This window comes from Chelonoidis abingdonii, chromosome 18, assembly GCF_003597395.2.
Source record: "Chelonoidis abingdonii isolate Lonesome George chromosome 18, CheloAbing_2.0, whole genome shotgun sequence".
Taxonomy (NCBI): domain Eukaryota; kingdom Metazoa; phylum Chordata; order Testudines; family Testudinidae; genus Chelonoidis; species Chelonoidis abingdonii.
Genome location: NC_133786.1, coordinates 12,834,813 through 12,853,417, shown reverse-complemented (window position 1 = coordinate 12,853,417; position 18,605 = coordinate 12,834,813). Strand labels below are relative to the sequence as shown.

At 46.6% G+C, this 18,605-nt stretch overlaps 1 protein-coding gene across 1 annotated transcript in view; it reads left to right on the top strand.

The window, feature by feature from the left end:
* The window catches only part of POU2F3 (POU class 2 homeobox 3), a 58,588-nt gene extending 40,384 nt beyond the window's left edge, over positions 1 to 18,204 (top strand). The window contains exons 6-14 of the mRNA XM_032780799.2: positions 672 to 774; positions 4,684 to 4,766; positions 6,772 to 6,954; positions 7,439 to 7,580; positions 8,946 to 9,082; positions 11,291 to 11,452; positions 15,920 to 15,986; positions 17,009 to 17,141; positions 18,125 to 18,204. Of these exons, the coding sequence (XP_032636690.1) occupies positions 672 to 774; positions 4,684 to 4,766; positions 6,772 to 6,954; positions 7,439 to 7,580; positions 8,946 to 9,082; positions 11,291 to 11,452; positions 15,920 to 15,986; positions 17,009 to 17,141; positions 18,125 to 18,164 (1,050 nt within the window). The 3' untranslated portion in view covers positions 18,165 to 18,204. The remainder of the gene's footprint in view (positions 1 to 671; positions 775 to 4,683; positions 4,767 to 6,771; positions 6,955 to 7,438; positions 7,581 to 8,945; positions 9,083 to 11,290; positions 11,453 to 15,919; positions 15,987 to 17,008; positions 17,142 to 18,124) is intronic.
* Positions 18,205 to 18,605: the final 401 nt, after the last annotated feature.

The following is an 18,605-nucleotide window of genomic DNA, read 5'->3' as shown; positions in this document are numbered from 1 at the left end:
AAGATTTTTGCCTCCTCTTTCCTCAGTCAGAGCCCTGGATGCGGGGCTGGGAGTTCTCACCTGCCAGGCAGCATCAAGCAAGAACATTTCTTAGGATCAGGTGGACATACTTAACACAGTCCTGGGCCTCACTCCTTCCCAGATTCTCTAGAGAGCCAGTCAGGAAATGAGGATTTGGTTTCCATGCAAAACTGAAGTTTTTGTTTGTTTGTTTTTACTTAAGTTTTTTCTGACATTTTCTGAGTTGTTGTCAAAAACATGAAACACTCCGCCTGCCTCAATAATTTTTTTTAATTGTTTTTTTTTCATGGCAACTGAAAACCAAAATGTTTCACTTTTAAACTGAAAAATGTCAACAGACAAAAAAGAGAGAAATTGACAGTTTGGGAGTTTTGCTTTTTTGACAAAAAAAAGGAAAATTCCATTTAAGCAAAAAGCCAGTGTTGGAAAAGCTTTGCGTGAAAATTTGGGAGCAGCTCTAGTTCTGTGGCGCTCAGGTAGGGGTGCGGGGAGGTTGCCTGAGTTGCAGTCTATCGTGGTTGAAGGCAGAAACGGAGTCAGGGAGGATAGAGGGGGTGTTTAAGTGCTACTTAAAGCAGAGAGGGAATTGGGGAAAGGGTGAGTGCTGTGTACAGGGCAGATGCATCTGATCTGCATTGTTTCTTCATTAGGATATGAGTTCTCTTCACACCCTGCAGCAGCTTGTGCTGGTTCCCGGTCCCATGCAATCAGTTCCTCAGTTCCTGCTCTCTCAGGCCCAGGCTGGGCAGCAAGGTAATAGCCCTAGCGCTCACTAGAATCATTAATACAGTGCCCTTGATACAGGTGGAGTCACAGGCAGGTACACGGAGTGATTGAAGAGCCAACCCCCACCCGAACCCTTGACTAGATGGGCTGGTGATATCCAGGGCCAGGCATTGATCTCTCAGTGGCATCAATCCACCGATGTTAGGAGAGTCACTCCAGATCTAGGCCATAGTGACCAAGAGTGGAAACTGGTTGACTGTCTTGCTCCCGTTGTTACTGACCATGCCTCTCTGTATTGAAAAGCTTTTCCCTTCGCACTCTCTCCTGCATGGCAGCTCCCTCCCCTGTTGTACCTGAAGTCATCCCAAAGTCCTGACACCAGGCAGCTGCTCTAACCAAAATGCAAACTATATTAAACCACTCGGTGATGGAATTCTCCTCTCTTGGCTACGCAGCTGGGGAGATGCTCCCACAGCTGCATTTCCACGTAGCAGTAGCGCCACCAAGGGGCTGTGTGCACTGATCTCAGGCATGCCTCAGAGAAATGCCTCTCTCCGTTGAAATTCAGCACTGCATCTGGTTGGGTTAGTCTCAGTCAGGATGACATGGAAACACCCAGGAGCCCCATCTTTACAGGGAATCTGCTCTAGCTTCTAACTTTGATATATTCCCTTTTAGAGGTAAGCTTTTCAAAAACTGATGTGCCTTACAATGGCTTGGGCCAGTGTTGGTCATGGAAGGACAAACGTAGGTCCCAAGACTTCGATCTGATCTACGTAGATGGAGCCTCATACCCATGCTGAGTGACTTTTGACTTCAGTGATCATAAAGGCCCCCTTGCATGAACCGATTGCAGGATTTGAGCCACAGATACATTAAAACACATGATCCTAGAGTGTGACAGTGTATAAACTCGGGATGAAAATTATTTCAATTTGTCTAGACTGAGTGGACAATCTGTGTAGTGCTGATGGCTCTTAAGCCGTTGTTGCTGCCAAGTGCTACTGAGTAATATATCAAAAAAACACTTGCTGTACATGTAACAATAATCTACTAAACTAATTATCCTGAGCGGGTAGGATCGGAATAATCTATCACTGAACCAATTGCTCTCAGTACCAGCGCACTCATGTGTGATAGGAAACGCATCGTGCTGGAAAGCAGCACTGACTGTAAATGTGAGAAAAGTATGGAAGATTTCTTGGGTCCTGATATGTTGGACTCATAGGTTCATACAACTGAAGGCCAGAAGGGGCCATTATGATTATCTATTCGGACCCCCTCCATAATACAGGACAGAGGATTTCGCCCAGTGATTTCTGAATCAAGGCCGTAACTTTAACTCCCTGACAAGTCTGCATCTCTGGTACAATTTCCCTCCTCATAACAAGCTTTTATTTTTCTGGGGTTGTTGGGGGAAGGGATGTGTTTTGCTTTTGCAACAATACTGAATAATCCTTGACCCGTGAATACACCTGGAGACATGCACAATCAGAGCCAAGCAGATTATTCTTTCTCTGGTGTCATTTTATAAATCTAAATGTTAAGCACCTGATTTAAATTCCAGGAAGACAGTCAATACAGTAAAAGCAGCAGAGAATTCTGTGGCACCTTATAGACTAACAGACGTTTTGGAGCGTGAGCTTTCGTGGGTGAATACCCACTTCGTCCTGCGTCTGACGAAGTGGATATTCACCCACGAAAGCTCACGCTCCAAAACATCTGTTAGTCTATAAGGTGCCACAGGATTCTCTGCTGCTTTTACAGATCCAGACTAACACGGCTACCCCTCTGATACTAGTCAATACAGTGAGTCCCCTCCAGTTTCCGAAAGCCACGGAGCTTTGTCTTATGAATTAGTTAAGGTTGTTAAAGCACTGTGGAGGTAATAAGCATGGTAAAAGAGCTAAGTACTGCTATCCTCATCATCTGATTTCTGCAAGACAGTATTATGATTTATGCAGAGGCCAAAATGAGCCAGGTGCTTTAATGGTCAAGGAAAAGGACCAGGTCTCTTTCTGAAGGAGCTATTGTATTAATCTCAAGGGTCAAAAGAATTAAAAGTGTCCTAAACTCTTTCACTGTCAGACATTTAAAAGATTGATACAAAGGTCTGGGGTATTTTCTACAGAGATCCTGGTTTACTTCATCTCTTGGCAAGCACCCAAAAGCTTTCCTCCTGAAAGATTCTTTTGAAAGTTTATTGACCAAACACAAGAGAGAACAGGAAATCAAAATAAACATTTATACTGACATTGAAATTAAGTCATTGTTTGAAACAAACTTAATCAAATCGTGCTTGTCGCTGTGCTTTGGGAGGCAGTGTCTCTCATTTTTATTAACAACCTTTGATGAAAAAGAAAGGGTTATTTTTGCTGTCCATCCTGTTGTGTGAAGGGTATTCACGTCTCCTGTTTGTAGCAGACAGGCACACACAAGGTGGAGAAGAGAGAGGATAGAAAAGGTGAGGGAACTAAGGCTTTGGTTGAAGTTTTTGGAGCACTGGACAGTTGGTCAATTACTAAGAGATGCTTTGGCTGGCAGGTTGACCAGGACACCTGTTGCTTAGACCCTGATTCACATTCCAGTCACTGAAGTCATCTGGTTGATTCCTTTCCCCTTACACAGGGCAGGGTTGTGGCTATCTTGTCTCTCTGCGCTGATGCAGTATAGTTGATTTCAGTATTCAATGAAAAGCCGAGAAAATGAGAGAGAGGATTAGGGTTGCCAGCCCCCCAGGAATTAAAGATTAATTTTAAATTAAAGATTATGTCATGTGATGAATCCTCCAGGAATCCATCTAGCCAAAATTAGCAGCCCTAGATAGGATAGGAGAAAAGAAATAGTGGAACAGAGAGTAACGCAAAAGGGAAGGGAGCTAGAACAGGATCTTATGTACCTCTGTGGCACTGGCAATTATATATCCCCACTGATTGGCTGAGGACTGGGTGTCAGGATGATGCAATGGCTTTCAGGACTCTCAGGTGAAAAACAAGGTTCTTTGAATAAGATCAAGGCCTGATGGTCTTCCTCTCAGGGAGAAAATCCATCTGACTGGTCCACTCCCTCTGTGTTGTGATTGGGGCACATAAGATGAGTTAAAATGTGCCAGGGCGAGATGTGAGCTAGGAAGTGAAGATGTGTTGGGACAAAAACAAATTTCCAAAGTCTCCTTTGAAGAACCCCAAAAAGTGGGGAAAGTGGGAGGCATAATTCATCCCCTCATTACTGAGTCCACCTATTAGGTCTAGTGTCTGCCACTCCAATTTTGATCCATTGATTTTGAGACCCACGTCATCTTGTTTATTAAGTCCAATCTCAACCCTGAATCTCATCAGTAGACCTGTTTCTGTTCGGACTAATTCAGTCTCTGTGTCTGGTTTCCTTGCACCTGTTCAAAACATTCTTTCTTGACCTACTTTCCATGGTTAATTCCCAAGCAGGCGAAAAATGATAAGTTATTGTGACACCTAGTAAACTTTTTACAATTGAGCTTACAGTTGTGGTTATTGGGCCTAAATATTCACCCTGACAGAGCTCGGTCAGATTTTAGATGTGATGTGATGAGTCAGAATAATTAACAGGAGGGAGTTGGGCCTGGTAGGTTAAAGTACCAAGATCTAGCAATGATTCAACTGTGCTGTGCTCATGTAACAACCCCCCAACACATACCCCAAGATTTGAATGCAGGAACTTTCAGCACCAAAGTACAGAAATCTACTAACTAAGAGTACTAGGTTTCCCATCCCCACAGTACCTAAGCACAGGTACCAAAAAGCTATGCACACCCTATGATGCTATGCAGGTCTCCCATCTGTAAAATGGAGATGATGTTTACCTTTGAGATCTATGGAGACAGTGCTGTGTGATACAGAGGTGTCTAGATATTTAAGGAGAGGCCAGTCTAAAAGAATCTCTCTCTCCCTCTCTCATCAGCTTTGCAGCCAAACATTCTCTCCTTTCCCCAGCAACAGAGCAGCCTCATCCTCTCGCAGCCCGGACCCAGCCTAGCATCACAGGTAAACTACCTTCTGGCTGCCTCAGCTGGAAGCGGGATCAAACTGATTATGGGCATCATGTTAACAGCTAGCCAGGATCTGCGCTGATTTGCGCCAGGGAAGTGGATTGCAGCCCAGGTTGTGGGGATTCACACTCATCTGTGAACATCCCCCTACCCCCAGGGCAGGTAAAAGGAAGTTTCGTGCCCTAGGCGAAACTTCCACCTTGCACCCCCACCCCCTAGGCCCACAGCAGCTCCCTGCCCCCTCCTCCGCCCTGAGGCGCCCCGCCCCCGTGGCAGCTCCCCACCCCAGCTGACCTCTGCTCCACCTCCTCCCCGAGCACGCTGTTCCCACTCTGATTCTCCTCCCCTCCCAGGCTTGCGGTGCCAAACAGCTGATGGGCGCTGCAAGCCTGGGAGGCAGGAGAAGTGGAGCGGCCGCTGCACTGGGAGAGGGAGTCTGAGCCGCACGTGTCGGCACGCCTCCGGCAGCCCAGCTCAGGAATGCTGTAAAAAAAAAAAAAAAAAAATTGGGGGCACTGCTTTTTGGCACCCCCAAATCTTGGCACCCTAGGCAACCGCCTACTTTGCTTTAACGGTAGCACTGGCCCTGCCTCCCTCCACCGCCACCCCCTGCGAGAGAGGAGAAGTGAGAGGGGGATTCCGTCTCCAAAGCTCATTCCAGCCTTGGCTGAGGCTGCTAGCAAGGGGGGCGATCCGTGCCACTTGGTGGGTGCTGGTTTCTGATTGGGGACGTATTGCTCTACCCAAGCGTCCCGTCTTTCCATCTCCTTTTCCAACCCCTTCCAAACCGCTCCCTAGGCCGAGAAGGCCTTGGCTTGCCTTTGCCTCAGTGAGAGGACATTCTTCAAAGAAGCCAACAAGTTCCTATTCCCCACTCCCAAACCACAGTGCTTGTAACACCCCCATACAATCACAATTGCAGCTTCAGGGCACTTCATCGCTCCTTCCCACTGCATCGCGTTGCCTCCCTTCCTTGCCCCTGCATGTGTTTGCTTCCTGCTTAAATCATAAAGCTTCTCAGGGCAAGGCCAGTGTCTTGTAAAGCCTCGTAAAGCGTCTGGCCTGATGCAAGTGCTATGTAAACAATAGTCGTAACCTCTGAAGCCTTTCCGGTCTGGTCTGCATCTGCTTTTGATGACTCGTTTGCCTTTGCGGTGCCCTCTGTTCATTCCCGCTTGTGGGCTCTTGGCACTTGTGCCCTGAGTTTCTGGCACCATTTGGAGAGAGTTATTTGCCCCTCCCAGCTGCTCTTTCAGATCCTTCAAGTCCCTGCGGCCTTCAGTGGGATCATGCCAAGGCAGTGCTCGTGATGAGGTACAGGTTCTGGTTGGTCACTTCTCTATGCGGGCAATGGAATGCCATGGGGGACTCTACATGGGGTGCCAAAAACCTTCCTCCATTCATCCAGCAAATTGAATACTCCCCAGGCCTGCGTCCCACAGGCGTCAAGCAGAACCCTGACATAGAAACCTTTTTATCTTTCTTTTTCCCAGGCCATCCCAGGCTTGCCAGCGGGGCTCAAATGGGATGCAAAGTCAACCTAGCCAGGGTTTGGAAAGTCACAACCCAACCCACAAGGCTTTGCCCTTCTTAGTAACTGAAACAGCTGCTCCCTTGATTTTTGCAGCTGATCAGATGAGTCAAGGTTCCATTCTTTGATTTTTAAATACCCACCCTTATCTCCAGGTATTTGCTGTTGTTTTATAGCCGTTACCCCAATGAATGCCAGCTCCCCATTACTGAGCTAAGTTTTGTATTATAGCGGCCCAACCTACATCCTGAACTTTGATCCCACCTCCCCTAAAACAACTTACCCTTCTCATCACACACTTTTCTGGAAGGATCATTTTGCCCATCATTGACATGAAACCTCCTCAGCAGTGGGATGTGGCAGCTGTTTAACTGCACACAGCCACACCAAGCAACATTTGTTATGGTAGGACAATGCAGAAAATCCTGTGGCTTTTCTGTTGTTGTGACTCTGGTTTTGTTTTTAACAGGCAGTGGGACGTTCAGGGCTCCCTGGGCCGTCTTTAGAGCCCCATCTGGAGGTGCCACAGCACTTGCAAGTTGCAAAACACATGCCGTCTTCAGCCGTATCAGATGAACCCAGTGACCTGGAGGAGCTGGAGAAGTTTGCTAAGACTTTTAAGCAGAGGCGAATCAAACTGGGGTTCACCCAGGTGAGGGGCAAAAAGGCAGCCCCATGATGAGTGGTTGAATAGTGAGATGTACAAGGTAGGGGGGACTGGGTATGGATGTGGGCGTGGAGAGGAGGGGCAGGGTTGGGTGCAGATGTGGGTATGGAAGGGAGGGCTTGATGCAGATGTGGGCATTGAGGAGAGGGGAGTTGTACAGATGTGCGCTTTATGGGAACACCACCTTGAAATCACAGATGCACAACGGATGAACCAAACCCCTCCCGAAGATGCATTACCTGGAACTTCAAGCCAAGCATAACAATTACCTTCAGCCTCTTCGGTGCGTACTGGGATGTAGAAAGGACTCAGGAAGGCTCTGGGAGTCTATCCCTAGTGGTGGAAGAGACTGGGTGAGGAAGCTGGTTTGTTGTTAAAGTAGAAGTGACCTGGGAGTGAATTAACAACATGGCGGGGAGCTGCGAGTGGGTTTTCTCAGCTCATCTTTTCACTCTGATTCCCCCGGCAGGGCGACGTAGGGCTGGCCATGGGTAAGCTGTACGGCAACGATTTCAGCCAGACCACCATCTCCCGCTTCGAGGCTCTCAACCTGAGCTTTAAAAACATGTGCAAGCTCAAGCCCCTGCTGGAGAAGTGGCTGAGCGATGCAGGTAGGGAACAGCACCATGCCTGAGTGAAGGCTGCCATCTTAGCCAACAAAGCAGGAATTGAACCAGGCACCTCCAGAGCTAAAAGCACAAGCTGCTACAGCTCTAGGTCCCAGACCGGGGCAGTCAGAGGCTACTATCATCTGGGAATTGGGCACCGAGGGGGACTTGTAACACTCACTCACCAATGGGATACACTTTGAGGGAGAAGGACGGGTCAGAGACAATGTCATGAACCCTTCGCCGGTTATCATGGTGTTGCAAGCTAAGCCACACAGAGGGGGCATCCCATTATTCCAGAAAGACGTGCCTCAGCCACTTGAGAGGTAGTGTGCTCTTTTGGTCAAACTCAAGAGATTTTCAGTTCTTTTCCTGGCTACTGTGCTGGGTAACCTTGAGCAAGTCACTTTGCTACTTTATGCTTCATTTTCCCCATCTCTAAATGGGGGATATTGAGACTTACCTCCTTTATAAAGTGCCCTGAGATCTGCTGATGAACCAGGATTGTGAGAGCTAGATATATATTATCGAGAGACACCCTATTACCTGTAGCACTGCAGTCCTACGGTATGTATCCTTTATAGACTGCAAAGCCACTATGGGGGATTGTAGCCACATATACTTGAGCGACTGTGACATTCCATCCAGTGGTGACCTAGACACCTTCAGCCGATTTATTGCAACAGGGAATGTCTCCGCAACGTGAGGCGAAACACCCAATCTGATCCCCAGCTAGTGTCAATCAGCATAGTACCATTGAAGTCACCGGAATGACACCAGTTTCTGACAGCTGAAAACTTAGCGCTCAAGGTGGCTGGTTGGGTAACATCATCAAAAAGGTGGAAAACAATATTTAGGGGAAACGTTGACTCCACCTTTTCTGACCAGCCTCAATCGAAGCTGGGATTTGGGGCTATTTTGGGCAATGTTAAAGGTGTTACTGCTGGGGAAGGAGGGGTCCCTATACAGTATTCTGAGCCAGGATCTTTTGCTTGTTTAAGGAGGGGCAGTGGTTCCCAGCCAGCTTTCAGTAGCACAACTTAATCAATAAATCATGAGTAAATCTTCATGACCATTGTGGCAAACTCCAAGGGAATCTAGCACCACGCGGAGTGATCTCTAGCTAGGTCCTCAAGACCATCCAGCATATGTTCAGTACATTTGCTGCCAACACTCAGGATTCTGGGATGGCCCTTTCGCAGACTTTAGTCATTTTTGCCTCCGGGGCATAGACAAACTCTTGGCATTTTCCGTTTCAAGAACAGCAGGTTGTCACAGGTGGTCAGTTTCAGAAAAAAAAACACCTCAAACGTGAACAGATCTGCTGCCAAATGGTCTTGAATCCTTTTGTTCCCTCTTTCCCCTCAGAATCCACTCCCTTGGACTCTTCCGTGAGTACCCCGAATTCCTACCCTTCAGTGAGCGAGATGTTTGGGCGGAAGAGAAAGAAACGTACCAGCATCGAGACCAACATTCGTTCCACGCTGGAGAAGAGATTTCAAGATGTGAGGGGAAAATGTTACCACCTGTTGTGAGCTCTATCTCCCAGCCAGAAATTCCTACTAGTTCTTAAGCTAAGAGCCATTTTCTTTTTTCTTTCAGGATTTTTTTTCTTAGAAACTTTTCATGATGAAAAAGGCAGGTTTGGGAACACCAAAATATTTCACAAATGCTTGTCAATTTCAGCAGATTGTTTGCGTTTTAAAAAAATGAAAAAATATAAATGTTTCATTTTGACTTTTTTTAAATGCCAAGTTTTTCAATTTTTCAATCAGAAATTACTTTTTGTTTAGAAACTTCCTTTCATTTTATTTTAAAAAACTCAAAATGTCAGAGGCTCAACATCTAAAAGCAACGTTTCATTTCAGATCGAAAGAAAGGTTTCAATTTCTTTGATTCATCAAAAATTTCAAAAAAATTCAGTTTTGGTTTGACCCAAAATTATTTTTTTCTCAGCTTTTTTAGACTTGCCAACAAATTTAAAAAATCTCTTATTTGTCAGCTAGGTAGCAGACACTTCTTGCCAACAAACATATTCAGTCGAAAACGCCATTTTCCTCCCCAAAAACAATTTAGATGGAAAATTTTCAACTGACTCCAGTTTTTACCCTCGTCCAGCCTTAAATCTGATTGTATCAAAGTTCTCCTCCCCAGGCTGGTGAAAGAACAATAGAGAGCCTCTCTCAAATTATCAGGAACTTGCCTACTTTGGCCAGCATGGAGTTTCCTGCTCTAGGGCTCCTTTAGGAAGGGGAAACTTTCTCAATATCCTAGTCTTAAGCTCTTGTTTTCTTTATTATTTAGAGGTCCTAATTGTGATTGGAGCCCCTTTTTGCTTGGTGCTATCCAAACATATAGAGAGCATCTCTGCACCAAAGTGTTTAATCTCCACAAAGTGGGGGGAGAGGAAAGAGAAAGGAGGTTTCATGATCTGTGTTTTTAAAATGAGGATCAGAGGGATTAAGTGACTCACCCAAGGTCTCACGGAAAGCCTGAATATCAGAGGGGTAGCCGTGTTAGTCTGGATCTGTAAAAGCAGCAGAGAGTCCTGTGGCACCTTATAGACTAACAGAGGTATTAGAGCATGAGCTTTCGTGGATGAATACCCACTTCGTTGGATGCAGTGATGTTGTTTTTCCACAATTTCTGCCTGTACACATTGGCGGAATCATTCTATGTATAGGTCCAAGCTGTCATTTTGACCCTCAGGAGGAGTCCGTGTGGAGTTCTTCTTCTTGTGCTGTTGGTGGGAGGGTATCTGTCTATCAGTGCGCTGTTCAGTTTTAGCTTGAAAGTATTCTTTGAGTCGGAGACAGCGAAAGTAGGCTTCCAGATCACCACAGAACTGTATCATGTTTGTGGGGATGGCAGGGCAGAAAGAGAGTTCCCGAGATAGGACAGACTCTTCTGCTGGGCTGAGTGTGTGGTTGGATAGATTGACGATATTGCTGGATGGTTTAGGGGTACCACTGTTGTGGCCCCATGTGGCAGGTAGGATTTTAGACAGCTTACAGTAGAGAGGTGAAGTGTGTAATGTAGATCTCCCATCTTATTTTAGTGAAGTCCGTTTGTATGGAAGTTTGGTTATTAATGAGAGTCTCCAGGTTGGAGAGCTCTTTTCTGATGTTTCCCTGTTTACTGTATAGGATGCTGATCAGGTGGTTCCTCAGTTCCTTTGACAGAGTATGGCATAATCTCTCACTGTGGTCCAGAATACATGTATCTATGAAAAGGTGGCCCCCATTGCTCAAAGCANACCTTCAGTCCATTTGGTATGATGTCCATCCGTTTGCATGTGGAAAGGAAGATGCATTTGGAAAGTCTGAGGGAGACCTGAAGAGTAGAACCCAGATCTTTTGAGTCCCTGTTCAGTGCCTTCACCACAAGACTATCCTTCCTAGGTTCTCCTTATGTGACAGCTTCTCCTTAAATACTGATCTGAGGCTCAGTGCTTTATATGCATAAAGGGTACACCTATTCATCCTCACTGACTCCACTAGACTTTCACTAGTGTCACTCAAAACGTGGACCTTCCATCAGATCTCTACCCTTTCCCATTGAGAAACCCAAATCTTCTCCCCTCCTCAGTTAAAAGCCAAGTCCAGATTCCTCTCCTCTTGCCACTCAAACAGCGGGAGATCATACAGCCCACTGATGCTTTAAAATAAGTTCTACAGAGTTTTCTTTGTTCACCAAATGTCCTCTCTTACCAGAACCCCAAGCCCAGCTCGGAAGAGATCTCCATGATAGCAGAGCAGCTCTCCATGGAAAAGGAAGTGGTTCGGGTTTGGTTTTGTAATCGGCGCCAGAAGGAGAAGCGGATCAGCTGTCCAGTGCCATCCCCCATAAAATCACCCATCTACAATTCCAGACTGGTGAGACCTGGTGGACCAAGGGGGTACCAATTACTTTCCATAAGGCAGCAAGTGTAGCAGGGTACTAGGGAAACATGTGGCTTGCAGGAAAAGGAGGCAGCAACAGATAATCTCGTACATTTGTATGGCATGGAAGCGTGCCTTGCCCCAAACTCTTTACAGATGAAACAGAAAGTGAGAGGGTTAGGTAATCAGAATGCCATTATCCAAATGCTTTGAGGCTAGTACCCTGACAACAAGCAGGCAAGACTTTTTTTCGTTTTAAGTTGCACCCAAAAGTACGGCACTTTCAACAACGCCCTGGAGGCTCCTAGAGGGCATTGGCTCAGCACTGACTCAGTGGGAGGAGCACTATCTACTGAATCATCAGCTTCACTTCCTGCAGTGTAGTTCCCTCTAGCTGGGCTTTAGTTACCGCTGACTCAGTGGGAAGAGCACTGTTGATGGAATTAACACCACCTGCTTCCCCAGCACCTCCAGGGGAAAGGTGTGGAGATGTTGCTGTTCAGGGGATGGATTGAGCTGGTATTCAGCATGCCAGGCTGCACTTGTCTGATGGCCTCATCCCCCTCCGTAGAATATAATTGTTTGTTCTCTTTTTTAAAATAAGGACCAGATCACCAGCTAGTGTAAGTCAATAAAGTGCTAGGCTGATTTACACCAGCTAAAAATCTGGCCCTATGTTTCTAGACCTTACAGTTGCAAAGAAAAGTTTTCAAATGTTAATGGAGGCTGAGTTTTCAGCAATAGCTCTGAGAGTTGAGAACTGCCTCCATTCATTTCAGTGGGCTGTTAACTCTGAAGCCTACTGGTGATAGTTTACATCTCAATGCACAACGTGGGAGAAGAAACACTGAACAGCTCTGGAACAGTGGGTGGAGTACAAGTCCACTAGTCTAGCCCTTTTCCCTTCCTGCCATGGGTTTAGGTGGTGGCAGCTAGAGAATTTATAGGGATCGGAGAATGGAAGGGGCCACCTAGAAGCAAGACACAAGAGATTAAAAAATGAGGATGTGTTAGATCACAGCCTTGAGGAAGTCATGCTAACCAACATGATGATGTTAAATGTGACTTTACAGTCAATTTAAACAGAGCCAAGTCCTGTTCAAGGCGCTCACTGGTACTGGGTAAACCCAGCTATGAAACTTAGGGTTAACCATGACCGGCTCACAGGATGTTAAACAAAGCTAGTCCCTGCCTATGTGACACTGCCTCCTAAGTCAGTTCAACATCATGTTAGTTAACACAGCTAACAGCTGCTCCAGGACCTGTTCTCATCCAATCAGGAAGTGAAGCCTTCAGCCACAAATGACGAAGCGGGTTAGAGTGATGTTTCTCCCCTTTGGCACCAGTTCAGCAAAGCATTTAAGCATGTGCTTAACTTCAGTGGCACTTGAGCATGTATGTAAGTGCGCTGCTGAGTCAGGGCATCTGGGACCAGAAGGAGGCATCGATCGCTGCAGCTTCTTTCGCCCCTTGCCAAGCCTGGCAGTGTAGAATTATAACCACTCCCAGCCTGAAGTGCAGACAGGGCTCTCTGCTTTTCGGAGTGCATAGCAGTGCCAGAGAGAGGTGGCACAATCCTGTGTAGCCTCGCTACAGAGCACGACCTGCTCTCAAGTATGGAGGGCACTGCATATAAAAGACACTCCCTGTTTCTTCGCCCACCTCAGTAACTGCGGGCTTTGACTTAGCACACAGAGTTTCTTAAGGCAGCTCTGTAGCTTGTCGACAGTCCAATAGGCCTGGCTACAGTATCAGGTGAATCCTGATGCTGAAGTGTCTGCAAACACTCATTCAGTGACTTAGCTATGATGGTATCAGTGGCTTCTTTTATTCACTGTCCATGAATGTTTTCATAAGTGAATTCTTGTTGGAAAGGGCTATCGTGTAAAGAGAGAGCATCACAAATATTCGTTCAATATCTGTAATCTGCTGGTGAGTGGGTGTTGTGGATAACAGCCAAATACTGCTGCCAGTTAATGAGCTGAGCTCAAGTGGCAGGAGTCTGTGTTCTGCAGTGCTGAAGGTTGCTGGGGATTCATATGGGGGCAGGGTGGTCATTATGTATTCACAAGGGATAGTCTCATCTTGAAATCTCAGTGCGTTTGGGAGTCATCCAGTCAGGAAGCAGCAAAATATCATGTGACTTTTGGACATCAGTTGCAAAGCAGGACAAGCTACTTGCAAGCAATAAATATTCAAAGCAATAGTTTTTGTGAGTAAATTTGCCATGAACTTGTTGGCTGAAGTATGATCACATGAGCTATTCACTGATCATGCCAAACAATTTGTTATATTTGTTTGATTAAATTTATACAAATAAAAACAACAGGTGTAGATTTCCCCTCCCTCCCAGAAACTAATTACAGCCACAAAAATCTTGATTGGCAGCTAGCTGCAGACCATGCAACAAACCTCAGCCCCCTGAAAAGAAAAAAATTCAGTGATGTCTTTAAGCATGTGGCCACGATTTTCAAAAGTGACTAGTGATTAAAGATGCCTCTGATTTTGTGTCTAACTTGAGACACCTGGAAGGGCTCTCATTTTCAGAGGATGTGCTCAGTGCTTTTGAAAATCTTGGTCTAGGTTTGTAAACCTCCAAATCTCTTCACAGATAATTAACAGAATTTGAACGTAAGGGCATGTCTACAAAATGTAGTCATTCTAACTTATGTCTGCGTACAATTGCCACAGTAATTACATTGCTTGTGTGTGTGTCTCCACTTTGTTCCTTGTGTCAGCAGCGCGCATCTTCACCTGGAGCGCTTGCGCCAATTGAGTTGTCAGTTTGAGGCATTGTGGGATGGCTTCTGAAAGCCAGCAACAGTCAATGTAAGCAATGCAGCATCTACATTGACACTGTTGACCTAACTACATCGAATCTATGCCTCTCATGGAGGTGAAGTTATTAAGCTGGTGTAGCGGGCAAGTTACGTAGGCGGGAGTGAAATTTTAAGTGTAGATGCTTCCTTAGTTAGGTTGATGTAAGCTGCCTTTTGTCTGCCTAACTGTAGTGTAGACCAGACTTAAGCCCCATGTTGAAATCCTCAGCAGCACTTCTAGTCCCTCTACACTGGGATGGATTTTGCCCAAACAGAAAAATGGGACTAGCTTTGCCAGTGAGAGGTGGGTAGCAAAGCTGGTCAAAAATCATGAAAAAAAGTTGGCAATTTTTACCTGAAAATGTTTTTCATTGGAAGATATTTTTGATGAAAAAATTCTCCACTGAGCTGTAGAGCCAGTCAGAGAATGGCCCAAAACAAAACAAAATAAAAACAAGGGTTTGCAAACATTTGTGCACATGGGTTTTTTGTTTGAAAATAAACAAGCAAACAGCCCAATTCCAAAGCTTACAACACCCTCATGCTTCAGAGCATAAGCCAATTTTTAAATATTAGGGATTAGGAAAAAACATTTCCTGGATAGATTATCCCATAACTGCAGGGTTTCTTGCACCTTCCTCAAAGGCATCTGGTGCTGGTCACTATTGGAGACAGTCTAGATGCCCCTCTGGTCTGATTTGTTATGGATAGGAGTGGGAATCCTAGTACAGGGGCAGTGTACGTAGATTCTGCAGAACACAGTGGCTTAGTAGATAGGGTTCTCTTGTCATCCCTTGGTGAAGGAGGCTGCCCTCTGCTTGTCTTTCTCTTAGATTAGAGGTTCCCAAACTGCGGTTGGCGAAGAGTCCCAGGATCACTTGCTGGAGATCCATAGCGAGCTGCCTGGTTATATGGTGCTGGTTCTCTTTCTGGTTTCCACCTGAGACAAACAGAAGCAGTGGGAGGGGGAGACGAAACAAAAGAGCAGAGGGGACTGTGGGCCCGATTCTCTTCTCACTTATGTGAGTTTGACTCCGGAGTAACTCCAGTGAAGCCAATGGAGCTACGTTGCTGTTACACCAGTGTAAATGATGGAGACTCAGGCCTTTTGGAAAAGAACAGAACATGTGTCACACGAAAGGCAGCTTAAAATAAGTAAATGTTTTCCAAACATAACATGTCCATGCAAGCAACTGCTCTAGTACCACCACAACATTGTGTGAGTGGGGAGCCACCCCGTGGGACGGCTAATGGGAGAGGAGATGTCAGTCAGACAACCTCTTTTCCAGGATCGGCTCCACACTGTGAAAAAGCTTGAGTGAGCCTCAAGCCCTGGAGTGAGCCTGTGTTTGTGTGGGTTTGGGATGAAGGGATTGGCGTCTACACATGCACAGTCCAGTATGCTGCCCGGGGGGAATGGTGTGCCTCTCTCGCAATACTAATGGAACCGTGTGTGGGAATCTGAACTGTATCTGGATAAGAAATCTGTGTGGGTGTGTGCACAGTAGACTAAGGGATTCCTGTGGGAATGGGAGGCTAGTATGTGACTGTGTGTACTACTAAGGGAATGGCAGTCTGGGATCTATGTTCTTATTAATAACTGTCTGTCACTAATTCACGGTTGGTTTCTGTTCCCTTCCAGGTATCTACCTCCGGGTCCCTGGGCTCTCTCTCAGTCAATCCAATCCACAGCACCATGCCTGGGACAGGTAAGCCTGGCTCAAAGATTGATGCCTCTCTCTTTTCCTTCACTGATAGCAAATCCCTCTTGCTCTGCTGCCAGTCAGTACTTGGACCTTACATTTGAACCAAAGGTTGCTTGCATTCTGACATTTGCAGCCCATCCTAGATGGGCTTCTGGACTGACTGTAATTAGCTGCCTGACATGACCGGTTCAGCAGTGAGGGGTGCAGATGGTAGAATCCACATCTTCACTCTGGCCAAGTAGAGGAAATTCCCTCGGGGCAGAACATTTCCTGTCGCCTGCTGGCAAATGTTGATATTTAGGGATGGAAGAGACAAGAGCAAAACCCTGGATCCAAACGCTCCTGAACTTTGAGAGGAGCTGGCTCTGGATCGATTTATTTCTCATCTTATTCTTAGGTTATCAGCTTTTGGGGGCAGGGACTGTGTGTCTGTTCTGTGTCTGTGCAGCGCCTAGCTCAGAGGGGTCCTGTTCCATGACTAGGGCTCCTAGGCGTGATGATGCTAAATATAATATGGGCTCAAGTCTCTCTGTGCTAATGTGAAGGGCTTTGGAACAAAACTCCGCAGCCTGGGATGTATTTATCTTTTTAAACTCCTTCACCTGCTCTCTCCCAATCTCTCCCCCTTCCTTCTGCTGTCTCCCTTCCTTCCATTCTATCCCCATAAGCAACTGTCTCCCTTCCACCCGCCTTGCTGCTGCCTCCAAGTTCTGACAGAGGGTTTGGGACTGAGAACACACTCCATGGGGTGTGTCCTTGGAGGAAGATTCTGGCATCTCGTCAGCAGAGACCTGGCAGATCTCACACTAGAGGAACCATGTGCTGCAGTCGCTGTGCTTTGCTGCAGAGAGAATCCCCCCTTATCTCTTTTGTGTAGGGGTGTCTAGCTTGTCAGACCAGGGCACAGTTAACATGCATTCGCTATTGCAGCAAGCCAAGGGATAAGGAGAGCAGTGGGACAGATGCACCTGGTCCCCAGTAGGAAAGAAGAGGTGAGCCTCATTCTTGCCTCTCTTCTCGTGCAGTAACATCGTCATGTTCCCCTGGGAACACCAGCAGGCCCTCGTCCCCCAGTACAGGGCTCCATGCCAGCAGTCCCGGTGCATCCCAGAGCAACTCTAAAGCCACAATGAACTCATCCAACTTCAATCCTTCTGGGTAAGGCGATGGGGAGCACCTAGCACTAATGCCCAGGGCATGGGGGAGCAAACAGGACACTTGAGAAGAACATTCAGGGCTCACTGCATACTATTGTGATGGGCTTTAGAAAAATGAAGTTAGATGAGGCCATTCCATTGTGATGGTTTCATGCTCACTCTGAGGGTCCATGGGGAATGGCTGTTTTCTGCTTCCAAACTTATAGAAAAGGCCATGTTTATTTGAAATCTCCTCCTAGCAAAAATTCGGCATGTGAGCAGGTACAGGGGCTGTCATGCTTTCCTTCTGTATGTGGTAGGCACAGTGGGGAAAAGGAGAGAGGAAGAGGAGAAGATTTATTTTGCTGTTGCTCCTACTCAGACCCCCTCCTCTGCATCCTAGTTGCCCTCCTGGGACTGACCCACTGTGTCCACTCACAGATAAAGCACAGGAGATACATTTCCTCTGTCTCTTCTGTCCCCAGCAGATTCCCCATGCTCTGAGGTGAAGCCCCTCTAGCTGTTTCTCATCACATGCCTCGCTACTAAGTTCAGTGCTGCTGCTGATGTCCCTCTCCTCCCCTGGCCCCTGCTGCTCCTGCTCCCAACCTGCATTGCTCATGACATTGGCAACAAGTTAGCAGAAAGCAAACTCAGAGCATGCTGGGTATTGAAGCAGCTGCTGTGCTTCCTCAATTATGGAGGAACTTGTTCTGATCCTGTACACCTGCGACGAGGCAGGATCTGGTCTTACATTGCCCCTGTGCCTCCTCATGTGTGAAATCTGAGCATGGTGGACGCTTCTTGGTCATTCAGAGAAGACTGTCTTGGTTATAGTGCAACCCACCCTCAGTTTTGCTCTAACCCCCTGTTGGGTTTAGAGGATCAGTTGCTGGCTAAATAGGGCTCCAGATGAAATAATGATGGGCCCCCGTTTCAGGGGAAAGGAAAATAATGATGCATTTGTGGTTGTTGTTTCCTTTTTTTTTTTTTTTTTTTTTCCAGATCTTGGTACCGATGGAATCAACCCACTTATCTCCATTGAGGCTATTGCTCCATCGTGCACAAGGGAGCCCTGACTTCTAGCCATGGACCAAAGTTTGGAGTGACGGTGCCTTCGAAGTGCAGCAGAAGGAAGGTCTTGCTAATGGGAGCCCAGCACAGCTGAACTGTTCAGAGACTCAAGCTGTTACTGAGCCTCCTAGGAGATTCTCAACTCCAGCAGTGAAATTTAACACACTTCCAGATGTTAACCAAAACAATCCCTCGCTTAGCCATAGCAGCATCAAACACTGTCCAATGCGTGCGGATCTCCGCAACGCTCTGTATTGTCTGGCAATAGCTAATGTGGAAGGATTTCCATATAACAGTCCTCCTTCTCCTAGCTCATTTCAGAGCTTCCCATGAGAAGGGTCTGCAGTGCCGTCCACACCCCTCCATCCACACCCACATCCCAGAAACCCCTGAACTGAACCCAGGTTACCAT